Raw genomic sequence first — 19,118 nt, forward strand, 5'->3', positions numbered from 1 at the left:
TAGTGGACGTTACCGCCAAGTAAAGCCAGAGTCGCTTTGATTGAAGGGAGTGTCTGCAGAGCCGCGGCGCGCGGCCGAAACTGCCATGTTATTTTTGTGCCGGCCGCGCGCCGCGGCTCCTGAAACTGCGCCGCTATTTGACCGCGCCGGGTTAAGGTTAGGGTTAAGGTTAAGGTTAAGGTTAAGGTTAAGGTTAGGGTTAAGGTTAAGGTTAAGGTTAGGGTTAGGGTTAGGGTTAGGGTTAGCCATGACGCTATAAGAGAAGTCCCGCGGTTCCTGAAACTGCGCGGCCATTTGACCGCGGGCCGCGGCACTGCAGCCACGGCCTTGATTGAAATGCAGATCGCCAACATCCAAATTAAATCCTAAAGTTGAATAGTTTTCAGACCAAAGAAATAGGCCAACGTTTACTGTGACATTGGCCTTAAAGTTGCCCAGCTTTTTTCCTTCTACAAAGAAAGATTTTGCTTCACCCCCCATAAAATTTATTGTAAAAGCAGCCTTTTGAGTCAAAATTAGGCCAATGTGTGCTGCCTGCATCAATTTGTAAAACCTTCTATAAGATAAGGTTAGGTGTCTTTATTCTTACCTTTGGGTGAATGAGTTTGCAATAATTAAGAGACATCAAACATAAGATAAGATAAGATAAGATAAGATGCTTTTATTGTCCACACATGGGGAAATGTTAGTGTTACAACACAAGTAGATACAGGGGGAAAGGACAGATTCAATTCAATTTATTTTGTAACGCCCAAAATCGCAACAACAGTTGCCTCTAAGGGCGACATTGAAACATGAATCAACAATGTTTGTGGTGGCGAGGGACGATGTCCCAGAGTCCTCTGTCCTTAGACTCTCCTTCTCGGCCAGGAAAAACTACAAAAAACCTCCTTGGGAAAAAGTAGAAACCTGGAGGAGTTCCAGAGTGAAGGAGAGATCCGACTCTCACAGACGGACAGACGGACGCAAGGGAGATGGACCCACTCTTCAGGCAGATGAGGGACCATCAGAGTCGAGCTGGATCCACACACAGATAACTTATTGGAAGTTTTTTTTTTTTAAACACTCTTAATAGAAGAACTCTTATGAACAAAAACATACATGCAACAATACATGCACACAGTGTAAAAAAACATACATAATGGATTATTTAATTACCCCCGAGTGACCAGTCTTTGCCCCGATGGCAGGTCCTGAAACAGCGTGTTCAGGAGGTGGATCTGGTCCTGCATTATACAGGAGCTGAGTCTCTGCAGCTGGCTATAATAGACTCCATACTTTGTTGTGGCCATCCAATCTGCTTGCCAGCCCATTTCACATCTGAGAAAGTGCATTTTTGTTCTTCACTGACACATTTCCAAACCAAGATGATGTTCAGAAAGCTAAGATGGACTCAATAAAAGCAGAATAAAACATAAGACATCAGAGTCTTCTCCACACCAAAAGGTGCAGGTTTCCTGAGGCAGTGCAGGCGCTGGTGTGCTTCTTGCACACTGCCTCACAGTTGGCATCAAAGTTAAGACCAAAGTCAATGATTGTGCTCAGGTACTTATACAGGGTCACCAGCTCCACAGTCTGACCATTGACTGTGACCGCTTCATAACTGTGTGTGTTTTCTTTTCTTTCTTTTTTTAACTTTATTTATTGATTTTTTTCAAATATTAGAACATCACACGGAAGTACAGCAGTAAAAATATCAAGCTTACTGTTAATGCAAAATAAGTCCCAAGAGTTGCTGTATCACATAACCATTCACAAAATACGTATAAAACGTATTAACAATAATGATGAAGCAAACATACATATATAACTAACATACATAAAACAATTTAGAAAAACAAAAAACAAATAAAATAACAAACAGTGTGTACGTTTTCTAAAATGAACGACCATATCTTTAGTCTTGTTCACATTCAAAAGCAGCGAGGACTCCTCACACCATTTTGCAGAGTCTTATACAATTGGCCCATGGCGATTCTCCCCTCCTGGAGTATGCTCACAATGACAGAGTCATCAGCATATTTAAGAATGAACCTGTTATCATAGTGGCTCTGCATCATGCTGATATACTGGGTGAACAACAAAGGTGAAACGACACGCCCCTGTGGTGAGCTAGTAGAACTACAGACAGGTTCAGACAGCACTCCATTGACCCTTAAAATAATATTTTATTTTATGGGTCTGGATTGTGTTAAAAGCTGAGGTAAAAAACACAAATAAAAGCCTGGCATGAGCTTTGTGTCCATTCAGGTGGTTAAGAACCATTCAATAAAGTAACATCCTCAACTCTCTCTCTACTCGCCTATATGCAAACTGTAAAAGGTCAATCAGCCCCTCAGTTGACCTCAAGACTTCAGATCTTATTATTTTCTCAAATGTTTTCATTACTAGCGGTGTAAGGGCAACAGGTCTTTATAGTCTCTCTCTATAGTCTTTTAAGTGCTTTTGTACAGTTTTGTTTTTGTACAGGGACAATCGTGGCAAGCCTTCCACACTCGGAGCACCGTCTGTTCTCTTAAAGAAGTGTTGAAGAGTTGAGTTAAAATCTTCAGTATTGAAGCGGTTATAAAGACTAAAAGTAATAATATTTGGTAATTCACTATCAGAATTAAAACCCTCCACAAACACGGTATAGTTGTTGGGGTTGTGAAGACCTACGATCGTCTTAGTGCTAGACCACACTGAACCCATATTATTTGCAGCCAGGTTTTCTTCCATTTTTGCTTTACAAGCTCTTTTAGAGTTTGTTATATCCATTTTTTACTCCATGTCGACTTCATTCTGCATATTTAAATCTCCCAGTTTGAGAGCCTGCTTCTTTTTATTGAAGACATCCACAACTGCTCTTGAAACACATTGTTTGTTGTTTGGGTAAATTTTAATTTAATTTTCACAGGGATTGTCATGTCTCTAAAGAAAAGACCATATAAGCAGCATAATGTCACAGTATGCTGCTGGAGAGTAGGTGAGGAGAGAGCTGAAGAGGATTAAGTAAGGAAGGCAGCAGGACCTGACGGCATCAGCCCCAGGCTCTTTAAGTCCTGTGCAGATGAACTGTGTGGAGTGATGGAGCATGTCTTCAACATGAGCCTGAAGCTGAGGGTGGTACCACAGGTCTGGAAGACCTCCTGTCTGGTACCTGTGCCTAAGACACCGCGCCCCAAAGACCTCAACAGCTTCAGGCCAGTGGCTCTCACGTCCCACCTGATGAAGACACTGGAGCGGCTGGTCCTGGACCACCTCCGCTCCACCGTGAGCTCAGCCATGGACCCGCTGCAGTTTGCATATCGGCCTGGCATCGGAGTGGAGGACGCCGTCATCTCCCTGCTGCACCACTCTCTCTCTCACCTGGAGAAACCTGGCAGCTCTGTGAGGATCCTGTTCTTCGATCTTTCCAGCGCCTTCAACACCATCCAGCCGCTGCTCCTGAGGGACAAGCTGGAGACGGCTGGTGTGGAGTATGACCTGGCAGAGTGGATCCTGGACTACCTCACAGACCGACCCCAGTTTGTGAGAGCCCGGAACTGTGTGTCTGACACTCGGACCTGCAGTGTGGGGGCGCCCCAGGGTACTGTCCTTGCGCCCTTTCTCTTCACCCTTTACACTGCAGACTTCAGACATGACACGGACAGCTGTGTCCTGCAGAAGTTCTCTGATGACTCTGCCATCATCGGACTCATCACGGACGACGATGACGAGGAGTACAGAGGACTGGCGCAGGACTTTGTGGACTGGTGTCAGCGGAACCACCTCCTCATCAACGCGGGGAAGACCAAGGAGATGGTGGTGGATTTCCGCAGACGCCACCCCACTGCCCCCTCACCAGTGAACATCCAGGGACGGGACATTGAGAGAGTGGACTCATACAAGTACCTGGGTGTTCATCTGAACCACAAACTGGACTGGACTCATAACACAGACGCACTGTACAGGAAGAGCCAGAGTCGGCTCTACCTCCTGAGGAGACTCAGGTCTTTTGGAGTGACAGGGCCACTCCTGAAGACCTTCTACGACTCTGTGGTGGCATCAGCTCCTGTACGGTGTGGCCTGCTGGAGCAGCAGCATCACAGAGAGGGAGAGGAAGAGGCTGGACAAAGTCATCAAGCAGCTCCATCCTGGGCTGCGCTCTGGACTCAGGGCAGGAGGTGGGGGACAGAAGGGTTCTGGCTAAACTCACCATGAGTCTCACCCCCTGCAGGACACTCTGTCCGCTCTGGAGAGCAGCTTCAGTGAGAGACTGATCCACCCTCGCTGTGTGAAGGAGACGTTTCACAGGTCTTTGCTTCTGCTGCTGTCAGACTCTACAACAAACACTGTGAATACTGAACACGTGTAACTGTCATAACCATGTGCAATAATGTCATATTCATGTGTGTTTACTTTTGCCACTATTATTATTATTATTTTGGTCTTATGTTTTATTTCAATTTTTATCTTTCTATTCCTTATTAAGAATATGAGCGGTTTTGTCTTTAAGAGTTTTGTTTATAAGAGTTTTTCTATTAGGGTTAGGGTTAGAGTGTGTGTGTTTTTTTTTTTTTTAAGTTTTCTATAAGTTATCTGTTCTTTTACTTCGGTACCTACTTGGGTTGCAACACCAAAATGTCCCCATTGTGTGGACAAATAAAGGCTATCCTATCTTATACATTACAGTAAGTTCATCGAGACTGTCACAAGAGTCGTTAAAAACCTCCCAATTTGTGCACTCAAAGCACTCTTGGATGGAGTCCTCTGTTCACACTTTTATCAAGGCAAACATGTAAGAAAGAGCCACCTGTGTCGTAGCTTCACTATTTGGGATGAGAGCTGATTGGCTATGCAAGGGTGGTCCACACTGTTTCACTTCCTCATCTGAAAAAAAGATCTAAAGCTGTGCTAGTGGCCACGAAAGTCACGCATGTGAATACTACTGCCAAGTATTTGTAAGAGCTAAATTGTCAGACTGATCTACTTCCTTTTCACAGACTGGAAATGAGTTACCGCAGCTTTAATGATTCACTTATTTTTCATAAGACAAAGATCCTTATTCAGCATTTTGTTCAATAAATATAAATGGTAATTGATTTAAAACAGCTTAATAACAAAAGCAGAGTATTTACTTCCTGTTCAGTACTGCAGAACTGAGTAGCTTCACTAAGCAGCAGATTTTCATTTATTGAAAAAAGGCTATATGACTACATTATTAACCTAATATCTGAATTTTTTGAGTCAACAAGTACTTTTAACTGTTGATTGTATGTATATACTAAGTCTATTTGTATCTTATTAGTCAACTTTAACTTTAATACATGCCTTATTTGATTCTATATATCTTGCTTTTATTAATGTTCATTGTTGTTTGTTGCACCAAATCCCCAAAGCAAGTTCCTAGCCTGTGAATTTTGTTCACTGACGACGGCAAAAAACTTTTTTTCTGATTCTAAATACAGAGCTGTGGGGCGGAGATAGGGGGTAGGTGAAAACAAATGTTTTCAAATGCAGTATAATACAGTATTACACAAACGTGCAGGAATGAGTTTAAATGTAGCTAATAATAAGCTAATGATGAACAAACACCATTGTTATCATAAATACTGTATGTATCCCTATGTAGAGGGGTTCAATTCAATTCAATTTATTTTTAAAACAGTTATAAACAGTTGCCTCTGAGGGCGACAGGGTTCACTTCCTTGATTCTTAATTTAACCTCTACAATAAATAATGAATGCAAGAGCCTGGTTTACACTGATGCCGTCGCAGCACGGTAAAACCACCGGGTTACTCCAGCCCGTACTCCAGCCATTCTCAAAGGTCAAGAACATAACACTTCTTCACATGTATTACTTGAGCAAAACAAGGAAGCAGTAGTGCGCCCCCAAATGTCCAAAACATGGATACATATTGAAATACCTTTTAAACAAAACATCATTGTGAATTGTTAAATGAATCATTAATATTGACCATGGCGCTTAAACCCTGATACCATAACTTTTACAAGATGAACATCATACCTCATCAACTATTGGCTACATTTGTTTAGGGATCTCTCCACTCACAGAGAGACCCACAGAGCGCACTGAAGTTCTAAACGTTGGCTCAAACAAGAATTCAAGCTTTTTACAATACTTGTTTGTTTACAACCTCAAGGCCTATGTGAACACTGTAACTTTCCCTTCAATATGTGGCTATAGTGGGACTAAACATGACAGGCACTTGATAACTACTGACTTCCGCCGACCCTCCCTCTGTGTCACCGTCTCTGCACTTTCTGCCTTTATGTGGTTTTCATCCACTCAAGGGTGCAAACAACCTACAACTCTGTGCCACAGACTTTCCAGCCAATGGTTGGCCACTTGTGATGTGTTGAGAGTTTCGGTTAATGCAATGTAATATGCTTTGGCACGTAAATAATTCTTAGAAAAATGGGGGTTGGATTGTCAAACTGCGTAGAACAGGGTCAAAACTTTCTATATGAAAAGTAGGTGTCTGCTTTCTATTGCCTGTTTGACGTTGACATTGACATGACAGTTGATAAAAGGAGTTGCAGTTCCCATTGCATTTAGGATGAACTATTGTGCTGTATATATTTAAAGTGGTTGAACCCAGCTGGTCATGGACAGGCTTGCCCTCTTTTGTAACTAAATCTATTTGAAGACATATATTGCAAAAGACCTGGAGGATATTTTTGAAACATCGACGACAATACTGTCTCAAAATCTAAAGAGGAAGAGGTGACACATTTGGGAACTCTCTGACAAAGGTTTTGATAGACATTTCCCCAGATCACAGTCAGCACTGTGATTTAACTGCGATCAGGAAGATGGAGTCATTATCTGTATCAAAAAATATTCTCCACTGAAGATCTACAGCCTGGATAGATCAAACCATGTTACAAGGTTCTCAGAGCGTTGTGAATAATAGAAACAGAAAATAAGACTCAAAAAATGAAAACAGGGGAAGTGTCAGGGTGCAATAGTTACGTACAGGGAGTGCCCCTTAGTCGCTCTGCAAATACTCTCTCTCTTGACGTGGTGTCATCTTTGTTTCCTCCTACATGAACTTACAAACGCTAACAGCGGACATCTCAAGACAGAAGTGTGCTACAAGCAGAGAAGACCGGCTTTGTCTTTGGAAAGGTAAAATATTTGGTTAAAACGCAATGTGGTCCTTTTGTTTTTCACTTGTTTTGTTCTTCTCATTGTGCTTTACACCTGTCAGTTGAATTGGTTATGATTGTGTTTCCAGGACAATCACGTGTTGTTGAATGACTGATGAAAGTTTTGCAGACAAGATTCAAAGATTTGCTTTGTTCTAGACAGTAAACCAAGGTAAGATTGAAAGATTTATATCTCGATGTATTATCTACAATCAAGATGTATGTAAGGGTGCAAACTTAGATGCTGATGTTTGAATACTGGTTTCTCGTTATCCTAATATGTAGTCCATAATAAACATAATACAGACAATGAATGGTTCAGGGTTTATATCTGTGTAAATACGGGGCATATTCACATGAAACAAAAACTGGCAAATTAACAATGGTAAAATTATTTATCATTTATTTTGAGAAGTAACACATGTACCAAAAATACATATTCAGAATACTAATTATTTTGGTGGAATTCAGAATACAGTTACTTTTGTAAAATCAGAGCAACAAATCACAGTATATGAGCACACAATTCAAGCTTCAACCTTCACTGAATTAGTGAGAAAACATAACTCTTAGAGTGAGTCCATGTGCTATTTTTACTTCTTTTAGGTTATTTTGTCTCGTAAACAAATGCATGACAAATTGTGAAACAAAAAAATGATACTCTATAGTATAAAACATGCTCAAGTATTCAGTATTCTGGCCATCATTGCCAAAAGGGTGGATTGTTCAAGCAAAAAGGCATAAATGTTTTCATTTGACGTTTAGATTATTATTTGTGGACCCAATCCCGGATCGTTCAACTTTCATACATTTTCCGTTTAGATTTTTTGGTCAAAAACCTTGTTGCTGCCTTATATTTGGTTTCAAAAGGCCAAATTCCCTTCATATGGGATTATGACAATATCAAATCTTAACCACAAACAAACAAACAAACAAACAAACAAACAAACATGAAAACAAGCTATTGTCCTTCTTTCTTTCATTCTTTGCTTGTTGTTTGGTTCGATCAGAAGTGTGTCCATCTCTCTGGCATGGCAGAGGGCAGCTGTCCCCAGGTTTTTGTGGTGGACCAACCGACCATCCGCACACAGCTGCCAATCAGACAGAAACCCTTATGGAAGAGGGCACGGAAGAGTCTCCACTTGCCCCTATTGGGTTTGCTTATGCTTGGACTTGTGCTGGAGGGGATTTTCATCTACAGAATCCACAAAAGCACGGAGGTGAGACTGTCTGTGTTATTGCCGAGGTGGTTTAGACAGCGTGGAAATTCCTCTTCTCAAAAAGGTCCTCCCTACGTCATTAAAGACACTCTCAGCATGTAACTGACTGAAAGCTTCTCCACTTTTACTTCTCCTTTTCTCTCTCGAGTAGAAAAGTTGCCTCATTTTTAAAAGAATATGTATTAATTTGAGGCAATTAATTTCATTTAAAAAGAATGCTCCTAAATATGTTTTGTCGTTGCAGGTGCTTTTCAAGTTTCATCCTCAACTGCAGAACCCATCAAGCCCCATTCCACCTGACGTAAGCGTGTAAACTTTGCATATCCAGGGTAATGCTCCATGAGAATGTATTCTGAGCTTTAATTTCCTTTGGTTTCAGGGCAAAAAATCGGGACAACTGGGAGCTTTAGGTAAGAATTTATATTATTCTACAAATTGTCTTTTATGTGAAATGCTTCTAGTTGCTGATTGTTTTTGTCAACAGAGACCAATGAGGTTCCTATAGGGACATTGCATCCACAAGAGAACACAGGAAGACCAATGGCACATCTTCAAGGCTTGTGCTTTTAACACAAGAAAGATTCAATAGAAATGTAGAGAGGGAGTATATTGTAATGTATTCTCATTGTTATTGTAGGCTCAAATACTATGGATGTAGAGGGCGTGGTCCAGTGGGTCAAAGGTGAGGGCTTCGCCGATCACATGGACTTCAACAGCAGTGGCCTTGTGATAAAGGCTAGCGGCTTCTACTACCTGTACTCGAAAGTGCACTTCCAGGAGACTGAGGACTGTGTGATGGTCAACCACAGAGTCACGAAGAACACCACGGAGTACGGACGGCCCATCGATCTCATGAAATCAAAAAGGTACATCATCTTGTGTCGTCCTTAGGTTAGGATTGGAGTTAGGTTTAGTGGTAACTCTAACCCTCGAAGAAACATACTTATGTAGTTTTGACTTTTCTTTTTACAGTCTACATTGCCGCAATGAGCGTCCAAACCAGAAGAATTTGAAACAGGATACAGATTTGTGGAACAGTTTTCTTGCTGGAGTCTTCAAGTTGGAAACAGGAGATCACATTTTCGTCACGCTGGACAAAGGATTGTATCCAGGACCTGCTGACAACTTCTTTGGAGCTTTCAAGATCATTTAAAGTCAACCATTTTCAGTGTAGAATAGGTGTTACTTATTTAGGTGCACTTACTACGATTACATTTTAACACTGAGAACTTTGGTATGTAAAAGCATACTTTCAAGTAACTGATATTCAGAATTACTGTATAAATTATTTGTTTACTGCAAGTGAAAATAAACTATTGCTATTGAAATTGCAGTCTCAACAGATTGTATTTGTGATAGAGCAGTGTGCACAGTTATGCACATGTTTCAGTTCCGCCGCAGACAGTGTTGTTTGTGTAAAGAGTAAATAGACAGCAGCACCTGAGAGCATGTGTGAAACAGCAGGATGTGGTTGCATCGCACTGGGATGCACTGAAGAGTAGCTGACTCAGCTCTTCTCACAGTTTGCAGGGAAACTTTTCTGCCACATGGAAACACAGTAGAGTCTAACGCACGAAAGGGAATGTGCCGGGCACGTTTGAGGAAAGAACAAATGCACAAATTACCACAAGGGCAACCACTAAACTAAGAGCACTACCATGTGGGTCATGTCCTGCTCTGACAAAGTGAGAAGCAGAAACAAGTGCAACATATGCTGTTGCTGCTGACCAGAGATTTAAATTTATTTCTATGAATTAGTTACAAAGTGCATAGAAAGATGGAGCTTCAGTATTATTTCAAAATATAATGAATATTATAGTAAATACATAAAAATGTTGCATTTAATAAAGCTCTGACTATTTCATGTCTTAAAACAATTTTTTTTTACAAAAATTACAAAACAGAAACAAAATCTACTGTCAAACAAAAAAGTAAATCACATGTAAACAAAGTACCACATTTGTGCAAACTGACATGATGTATTTTTTTTCAAACCACGGCTCATTGTAATAGCATCAGCAGCACAAGAGAACAAATATTTTAATCATATATTTATATTGGCAGTGCAGGCATTGGTCTGTTAAGCAATAATTCTCAGGCTATCTTCAGAGAAATGGTTTTGTCACAATAACCCATTAAGTGCCCAAGCATTTAGAACACACCCTTATCAAATGTATATAAAAATAAAATAAAATAATAAAAATAAAAAAGCGGGGAGCTGTAAATGCAGCTCTTTATTTTCTAGCCACAAAGCAAATAAACAGGATGTCGGGTTGATCTAGTTCCCGACATGGGCCACTTCGACAAGGAACTTTCCCATTACCGACAACAACTCATATTTTCCGTTCAGGTTTCACCTTGGTCACTTTCTCATATTTTTACACAAATGTCATAGAACCACATTCAACACTTTCATTTCATGTGACTCTTGTGATACTGTTGTTGATATACTATCTTTCATGAAAAAACACAATCTGAAACCAGTTGAGTTTAAAATATATATATATATATATATATATATATATATTTGTTTATTCACACAAAAAAAATGTGTACAATTAACAGCAGCAGAATATCATTAATTAAATAATTAATTAAGAGCTTTTATAAAATATACAATAAATAAACCCATGAGGTCATACACAATATTTTTTTCAGGATGTGCAGTGTTTAACACCTAATACACTAATACACACTAATGTAGTGTAGTTATTTTAAACATCTTAAAATACAAGAATAAATAAATAAATACATTCATATGAGTCAATAAATATCGCACGTATAAAATGACATGGTTCAAGTGTTTCTCACAGTCCATATCCGTCTGTCCTTCAGGTGCACAGTCTGGACTGGTGCTAATTAGTTGAGCAGAAACATGCCAAAGCCAGAGCCTCGGAGCTCCAGTTTCCAGTGGCGTAGGGGCCCGTGGGGCAGAGACATTTGGGCCAGCAGGTGTGTGTCCGTGTTCAGAGGCTTCACTGTCCAACAACTCTTCTGTATGTGCTTCAAACTTTGAGAGAAGTTTGGGAGATGCACTTCACAGCTCAGTTTGTCTGACAAATGGACTGAGAGTAGACCCGACTTGCAGTGGGACACGCAGGTGACATTCAGCTCCACGTACAGGAAGTAGTTTCCCGCCTGTTTGACCTGCAGTGAGTGATGCTCTGCGTTGAACTCAAAGTTACTTCCCACTGACTTCCCAGACAGGTATGGGATCTCGGCCAATGGCATGGTGTGATTAGTAGTCAGCTCACCTACAGGAAACAACACAGAATTTAGGAAACATGTAATGTTCTTATAACTAAACAGCTTCTCTAACAATGTAATGTAGTGGGGCCCTCGCAGTACAATTATCCATTCCTTTTCTACCGCTCGTTCCCATTAGGGGTCGCGGGTGACGGAGTCTATCCCAGAGACTTTGGGCCTTAGTAAAAAATTAAGTACATTATATTTTTGGGACAATAAAACTAATATAAATGTTTTTTGTAGACTCATGTTTTGTTCCCCATGTCAGAAGTTAAAAACACAGCAAACAAACAACATAATAAGTATGCCTAATTTTAAATGTGACATTCAAGTTTCAAAAGAGCTTATATAAGTCATATCCCTTTATAGCCAAACATGTTTTCATTTTGTAAGGCACTTATTCCTACTTCATCCACAAACATGGAACAGATTACACTGAGTAAGTTCAATGAGATGTGTTACTTACTTGAGGTTGCCTCCAGGTATGCAAAATTCTGCGTCTAAAGACAGACAAATATAGCTCATGTTAATGGATGTGAGGGTTAGGGTTAGAAAAGAAAATACATGAAAAGAAAAATACATGAAAAGAAAAATACTTTTATCTAGAGACGCGAATGTGAAGCAAAATAAATAATCACCTTGAAGGTATTTTCAGGCGCGTCTCCAATGACCTTTGACATCTGGAACTCCGGGTGCGATGACTGAGCCTGAGCCTCCAGTTGTGACTGCAGACCGTGAAGCACCAGGGCCCCTGCGGCAGCAAGAGCCGCGAGTCCCGCGAACAAAACGATCACCGACAAAACCAAGCATCGGTCCAAGCACCGGCGGCGCGCGCCGACTTTCTGCAGAGACTCCGGGTCTAGCGTCTCATCCGGTCCCATTATGTCCGCTTCAGTTATCAAAGGGTCAAAGAGAAAACTGTCACTGATGCGCGCTGCAGCCGGTGATGTGCGCGTGTGTCCGCGTTAGGGCTCCTCAGGGGTCGTAGAGCCGGTGTAAGGGCTCCTCAGGGGTCGTAGAGCCGGTGTAAGGGCTCCTCAGGGGTCGTAGAGCCGGTGTAAGGGCTCCTCAGGGGTCGTAGAGCCGGTGTAAGGGCTCCTCAGGGGTCGTAGAGCCGGTGTAAGGGCTCCTCAGGGGTCGTAGAGCCGGTGTAAGGGCTCCTCAGGGGTCGTAGAGCCGGTGTAAGGGCTCCTCAGGGGTCGTAGAGCCGGTGTAAGGGCTCCTCAGGGGTCGTTGTGCGCTGTCGTTGTGGTGCTGCTTGTGTCGCCTGCTGCCCTTTGGGACTTTTATACTGAGTTTCATGCGGAAGTGATGGTTTCTGGCGTTGACACATCCGCCTCCAGAAGACGCTCCTGGAGCCAATGAGGACATGAGAACTGTAAACTTTCCACGGCTCTCTCTCTGCGCTTGCAGAGAGGTGGAAAACGAAAACTTTCAGTCCTGTCACCATGGATATATTATATTATCTGTCACCATGGATATATTATATTATCTGTAACCAACTTCTGATTGAAGTTAATGTCACCATTAAATAATGCAGACAATATGATTTTTCACACTGCATAGACAATCTGAAGAAACAATGTTCATATCATTTAATATGGTTGCCACGTGTAGACGTCACAGTGGGAAGAGTAACCAATATGTAAACACATGGTGTAAAGTCAATCTGTCCAAATGTAACTGAGTAAATGTAACTGAGTAAATGTGACTGAGTAAATGTGACTGAGTAAATGTAACTTAGTAAATGTGACTGAGTAAATGTGACTGAGTAAATGTAACTTAGTAAATGTGACTGAGTAAATGTAACTGAGTAAATGTAACTTAGTAAATGTAACTGAGTAAATGTAACTTAGTAAATGTGACTGAGTAAATGTAACTGAGTAAATGTAACTGAGTAAATGTAACTTAGTAAATGTAACTGAGTAAATGTAACTGAGTAAATGTAACTTAGTAAATGTAACTGAGTAAATGTAACTTAGTAAATGTGACTGAGTAAATGTAACTGAGTAAATGTAACTGAGTAAATGTAACTTAGTAAATGTAACTTAGTAAATGTGACTGAGTAAATGTGACTGAGTAAATGTAACTTAGTAAATGTGACTGAGTAAATGTGACTGAGTAAATGTAACTTAGTAAATGTGACTGAGTAAATGTAACTGAGTAAATGTAACTTAGTAAATGTAACTGAGTAAATGTAACTTAGTAAATGTGACTGAGTAAATGTAACTGAGTAAATGTAACTGAGTAAATGTAACTTAGTAAATGTAACTGAGTAAATGTAACTGAGTAAATGTAACTTAGTAAATGTAACTGAGTAAATGTAACTTAGTAAATGTGACTGAGTAAATGTAACTGAGTAAATGTAACTGAGTAAATGTAACTTAGTAAATGTAACTTAGTAAATGTGACTGAGTAAATGTAACTGAGTAAATGTAACTGAGTAAATGTAACTTAGTAAATGTAACTGAGTTAATGTAACTGAGTAAATGTAACTGAGTAAATGTAAGTGAGTAAATGTAACAGAGTAAATGTAACCGAGTAAATGTAAATGTGACTGAGTGAATGTAAATGAGTAAATGTAACTGAGTAAATGTAACTGAGTAAATGTGACTGAGTAAATGTGACTGAGTAAATGTAACTTAGTAAATGTGACTGAGTAAATGTGACTGAGTAAATGTAACTTAGTAAATGTGACTGAGTAAATGTAACTTAGTAAATGTGACTGAGTAAATGTAAATGAGTAAATGTAACTGAATAAACGTAACAAAGTAAATGTAACTTAGTAAATGTAACTGAATAAATGTAACTGAATAAATGTAACTGAAATGTAACTTAGTAAATGTGACTGAGTAAATGTAACTCAGTAAATGTAACTGAGTAAATGTAACTTAGTAAATGTGACTGAGTAAATGTGACTGAGTAAATGTAAGTGAGTAAATGAAACTGAGTAAATGTAACTCAGTAAATGTAACTGAGTAAATGTAACTTAGTAAATGTGACTGAGTAAATGTGACTGAGTAAATTTAACTCAGTAAATGTAACTGAGTAAATGTAACAGAGTAAATGTAACTGAGTAAATGTAAATGTGACTGAGTGAATGTAAATGAGTAAATGTAACTGAGTAAATGTAACTGAGTAAATCTGACTGAGTAAATGTGACTGAGTAAATGTGACTGAGTAAATGTAAATGAGTAAATGTAAATGAGTAAATGTAACTGAGTAAATGTGACTGAGTAAATGTAAATGAGTAAATGTAACTGAGTAAATGTGACTGAGTAAATGTGACTGAGTAAATGTGAGTGAGTAAATGTAAGTGAGTAAATGTGACTGAATAAACATAACAAAGTAAATGTAACTTAGTAAATGTAACTGAATAAATGTAACTGAGTAAATGTAACTGAGTAAACGTTACATTTACTCAGTCACATTTACTCATGAGCAATTTAACTGAGTAAATGTAACTGAGTAAATGTAACTGAGTAAATGTGACTGAGTAAATGTAATTGAGGAAATGTAACTGAGTAAATGTAACAGAGTAAATGTAACTGAGTAAATGTGACTGAGTAAATGTAACTGAGTAAATGTGACTGAGTGAATGTAAATGAGTAAATGTAACTGAATAAACGTAACAAAGTAAATGTAACTTAGTAAATGTAACTGAATAAATGTAACTGAAATGTAACTTAGTAAATGTAACTGAGTAAATGTGACTGAGTAAATGTGATTGAGTAAATGTGACTGAGTAAATGTAAATGAGTAAATGTAACTGAATAAACGTAACAAAGTAAATGTAACTTAGTAAATGTAACTGAATAAATGTAACTGAAATGTAACTTAGTAAATGTGACTGAGTAAATGTAACTTAGTAAATGTAACTGACTAAATGTAAGTGAGTAAATGTAACAGAGTAAATGTGACTGAGTAAATGTAACTGAGTAAATGTGACTGAGTAAATGTGACTGAGTAAATGTAACTGAGTAAATGTAACTGAGTAAATGTAACTCAGTAAATGTAACTGAGTAAATGTAACTTAGTAAATGTAAATGAGTAAATGTAACTGAGTAAATGTGACTGAGTAAATGTAACTGAGTAAATGTAACAGAGTAAATGTAACTGAGTAAATGTAACTGAGTAAATGTGACTGAGTAAATGTAACTGAGTAAATGTAAATGAGTAAATGTAACTGAGTAAATGTGACTGAGTAAATGTAACTGAGTAAATGTGAGTGAGTAAATGTGACTGAGTAAAAGTGACTGAATAAACATAACAAAGTAAATGTAACTTAGTAAATGTAACTGAATAAATGTAACTGAGTAAATGTAACTGAGTAAACGTTACATTTACTCAGTCACATTTACCCATGAGAAATTTAACTGAGTAAATGTAACTGAGTAAATGTAACAGAGTAAATGTAACTGAGTAAATGTAATTAAGGAAATGTAACTGAGTAAATGTAACAGAGTAAATGTAATTGAGGAAATGTAACTTAGTAAATGTAATTGAGGAAATGTAACTGAGTAAATGTAACTGAGTAGTACACCTCCGCAATGAAGACTCACAAGTTACATAGGCTCCATATGAAGGCTACTGATATGAGTCATGGCCTTATATATTTAGTATTTAGTATGCTCTTCCCGGCTCTGTGTACGAGGCCTGTGGAGGAAGTATCCCACGTGTTTCAGGAGCAGCGAGAGTGAGGCACAAGACGCAGGGAAATGCCCCGAAGGTGAGAGTCAAAGCAGAGACTATCTCTAAAGTCACTCGTATTCCCCTGTAGTTTTGCCAAATGCTTTGAGCTTTTGCTTTTAAATTACTCTGTGTAAGCAAAACTCACATTTGTCCACAACCACAAAGCTGCTCATCAATCACTTTACATATTTAAACCTTTAAGTATTTCTTTCAACAAATAACAAATGTTTAGGACATTGTAGATTGACCAAGACCTGTTTTCACTCTTAGTTCAGGGGCCAATCCAACATAACTTAAGTTGGTTTATATCACACGATACGTAATAAAATGTTAATGTATTAAGAGCATGGCACACGTTTCCTTTTTTATACAGTAACACACACGCTATTAACAATGTGTGTGTTATTTTAGCGTACTTCCTGTGATTGGTGCTACGGTCAGCTGATCAAATGAGTCTTGAAAAGAGGAACTGAACAGATTTGTCACACCAAATGGGATTACCGTAATGTTGTGGTATTTGCGCCCCAACTCTTTAAACAAATGATGACAGCATTACAGGAGCGCATCCGATCGTCTGTGGTCCTAATATGAATACAATACACGCACGTTAAAGACCTCATCATGTTTGAACTTAGCAGAAATAGTGCGTGAGCTCCACTTCTGTATTTAATCAGATGGAGTGTGACACCACAGGCAGTCGGAGGTGGAGGTGGTTTTTCAGATAACGGACAGCTATTTTAAGCCACGGCTTCAGTTTTTTGTGTCAGTTTGCTCTCTCGACATAAGCTGTCACCAGGAAACACCAACATAGTCCAATTTGCACCTTAACATGTTTTATTATTACATTTAATTGAATCGCGTCTATAAATTCATATGGGGCGTTGTAACTTCAAAGGCCGTTTTCTGTGTTTTTTCTCTCCCATTACACAAAGATCAGCCGTTAAAGCAGCACCTACAACAAACTTTACAATCTTATACGTGACAAGACTTTGATGGATCATACGGAAGGATTTGTTGATTTATAAGTTTTAACACCAACAAGTTCAGTGCTAATTCAAACATGTTAAGATAATTTGCAGTAATAAAATCCCATCTGTACGTTTTTTGTACCTAATTATGTCAGCAACTGTGTGGTGAAAAATGTGTAATAAATGTTACTTACATTTATATTACTACACAAGAAGTTTTAAGTTGATATCTTTAATTTAAGATGTTTTTCCTATTCACCTGCAGAGTCTTTTATACAGTACGTGACCTCACCCTGGGACAGACCACCATCTTATTAATTCATTTATTTATGTATGTTTGTTTGATAAGGATAGATAGGGTTGGACGATACCAGCAAAAATGTGTATCTCTATATATTTCTGGAGTATTGCGACAACAATAGTCAGAAGATGTTATCTCAATCCAACATAAATGTGTGAAAACATGTCTTTCAATGTATCATTTCAGGTTTAATTATCAGAAAAATGTGATATTACCCTTATTTGAATCAAACTATTGCTCTGTTTTCTTTTTGACTACCTTCTTTTTCAAACTATGAATGATATACTCAATATTTAAAGTATATCACGAGGTATAGTACAGTATATTTCACGAGGTTGTGTCATGATTTATCAGTGCATTTACTGTTCAGCTTTTATATTTGACTGTGGAGGATGTTGCATGAAGCCACATATTATTGATAACATCCACGAGTAAAATGTAATAAAACGTTTGAGTTGCATTCCAAGGATATTTTACATAACGTTATTTTTAGTACGACTTTTTATTTCTCATTCCTCAAGGATTCTCCTGATTCAAAAACGAATGTAAGAACCTACAAAAAAAGGAAGAGGTTTGAGTGGAGGAAAGTCACGTCAAATTGAACGAAAACTCTAGTATTGCCGCTTTGGTCATGTGCGTCAGGGCAAACCCAGAGCTGCGGTTCCTTTTTGAAAGAAGACAAATATTCCACAGTTTACAAGCAAGACGTCTTTCAATGACCAAACCCTCAGAGTGTGTTGTTGCTAATTGCATGATTAATGCTGATATTGGACTTTATAAATCTTTCACAGTATTGCGTCTGACAGTAATTGAGAGAAGTGAAAGACAAAGTGTTATTCAGAGGATGTGTCAAATGAAGGCGGAGTAAGATCTGCAATAAATGATGATGTAGTCACACAAATAGACTTGAAAAAACTCTGCTAAATAAGCTACTTTTTACGTGTGTTACACTGCAGCCAATGAAGTGGAAAACAAAACAAAATGCCTATACATTAGGGACTTTTTCTTTATTTTATCCATTCTGTCCGCATTTAAAAGTAAACTCTCAAGCTGCTTGATGTGCTATACATAAAATAAAGCTGTAACCCACTTATTTCCAGTCAAATCAATCTTTCTGGGAAGCATCAGGGTCAGATTGTTCTCCAAACCCACAAATAAAAATGACCCTAAAATAAAATGAAATGAAAAATGAATACAGCTTTTATATGGATTCAACCAGGACATTTATGTTTTATTATAAGTCCCTCAAACTAACTGTTTTTAATGATTTAATTTACCTTCAGCCTTTAAAAGAGAGTTGTCAAAACCCAACAATCAGACCGTTCTCATTCATATATTTAACAAAGAAAATCGAGGCAGGATTTAAAGCCTGAATTCCTCTGTGCAGAGCTTGTTTACTTATAATTAGAGTAAAACGGACATCAGAGTCCAAAACTACAGAGCCGCAGCTTCTCAAAGGCTCCAGACAATTGTTTGTACTCCAGAAAGTTATGGAACAGCTTCAGTTTTTGGGAAATATAGGCCCCCAGCATAATAATCAATAAATGGAACAACGA

The 19,118-nt window shown here is 38.6% G+C and overlaps 1 protein-coding gene across 1 annotated transcript; it reads left to right on the plus strand.

Moving 5' to 3' along the window:
• The first annotated feature begins 8,141 nt into the window (after window positions 1-8,141).
• LOC140377987 (tumor necrosis factor ligand superfamily member 14-like) lies at window positions 8,142-9,570 on the plus strand. Its single transcript, XM_072463616.1, has 6 exons — window positions 8,142-8,355; window positions 8,600-8,656; window positions 8,735-8,765; window positions 8,840-8,911; window positions 8,972-9,221; window positions 9,328-9,570. Exons 1-6 carry the CDS (start codon window positions 8,167-8,169, stop codon window positions 9,506-9,508), a joined length of 780 nt encoding a protein of 259 aa, XP_072319717.1. The 5' UTR covers window positions 8,142-8,166; the 3' UTR covers window positions 9,509-9,570.
• Window positions 9,571-19,118: the final 9,548 nt, after the last annotated feature.

The sequence above is a fragment of the Eucyclogobius newberryi genome, unplaced genomic scaffold (assembly GCF_026437365.1).
Source record: "Eucyclogobius newberryi isolate DKJ021-1_F unplaced genomic scaffold, fEucNew1.0.hap1 SCAF_4, whole genome shotgun sequence".
NCBI lineage: Eukaryota > Metazoa > Chordata > Actinopteri > Gobiiformes > Gobiidae > Eucyclogobius > Eucyclogobius newberryi.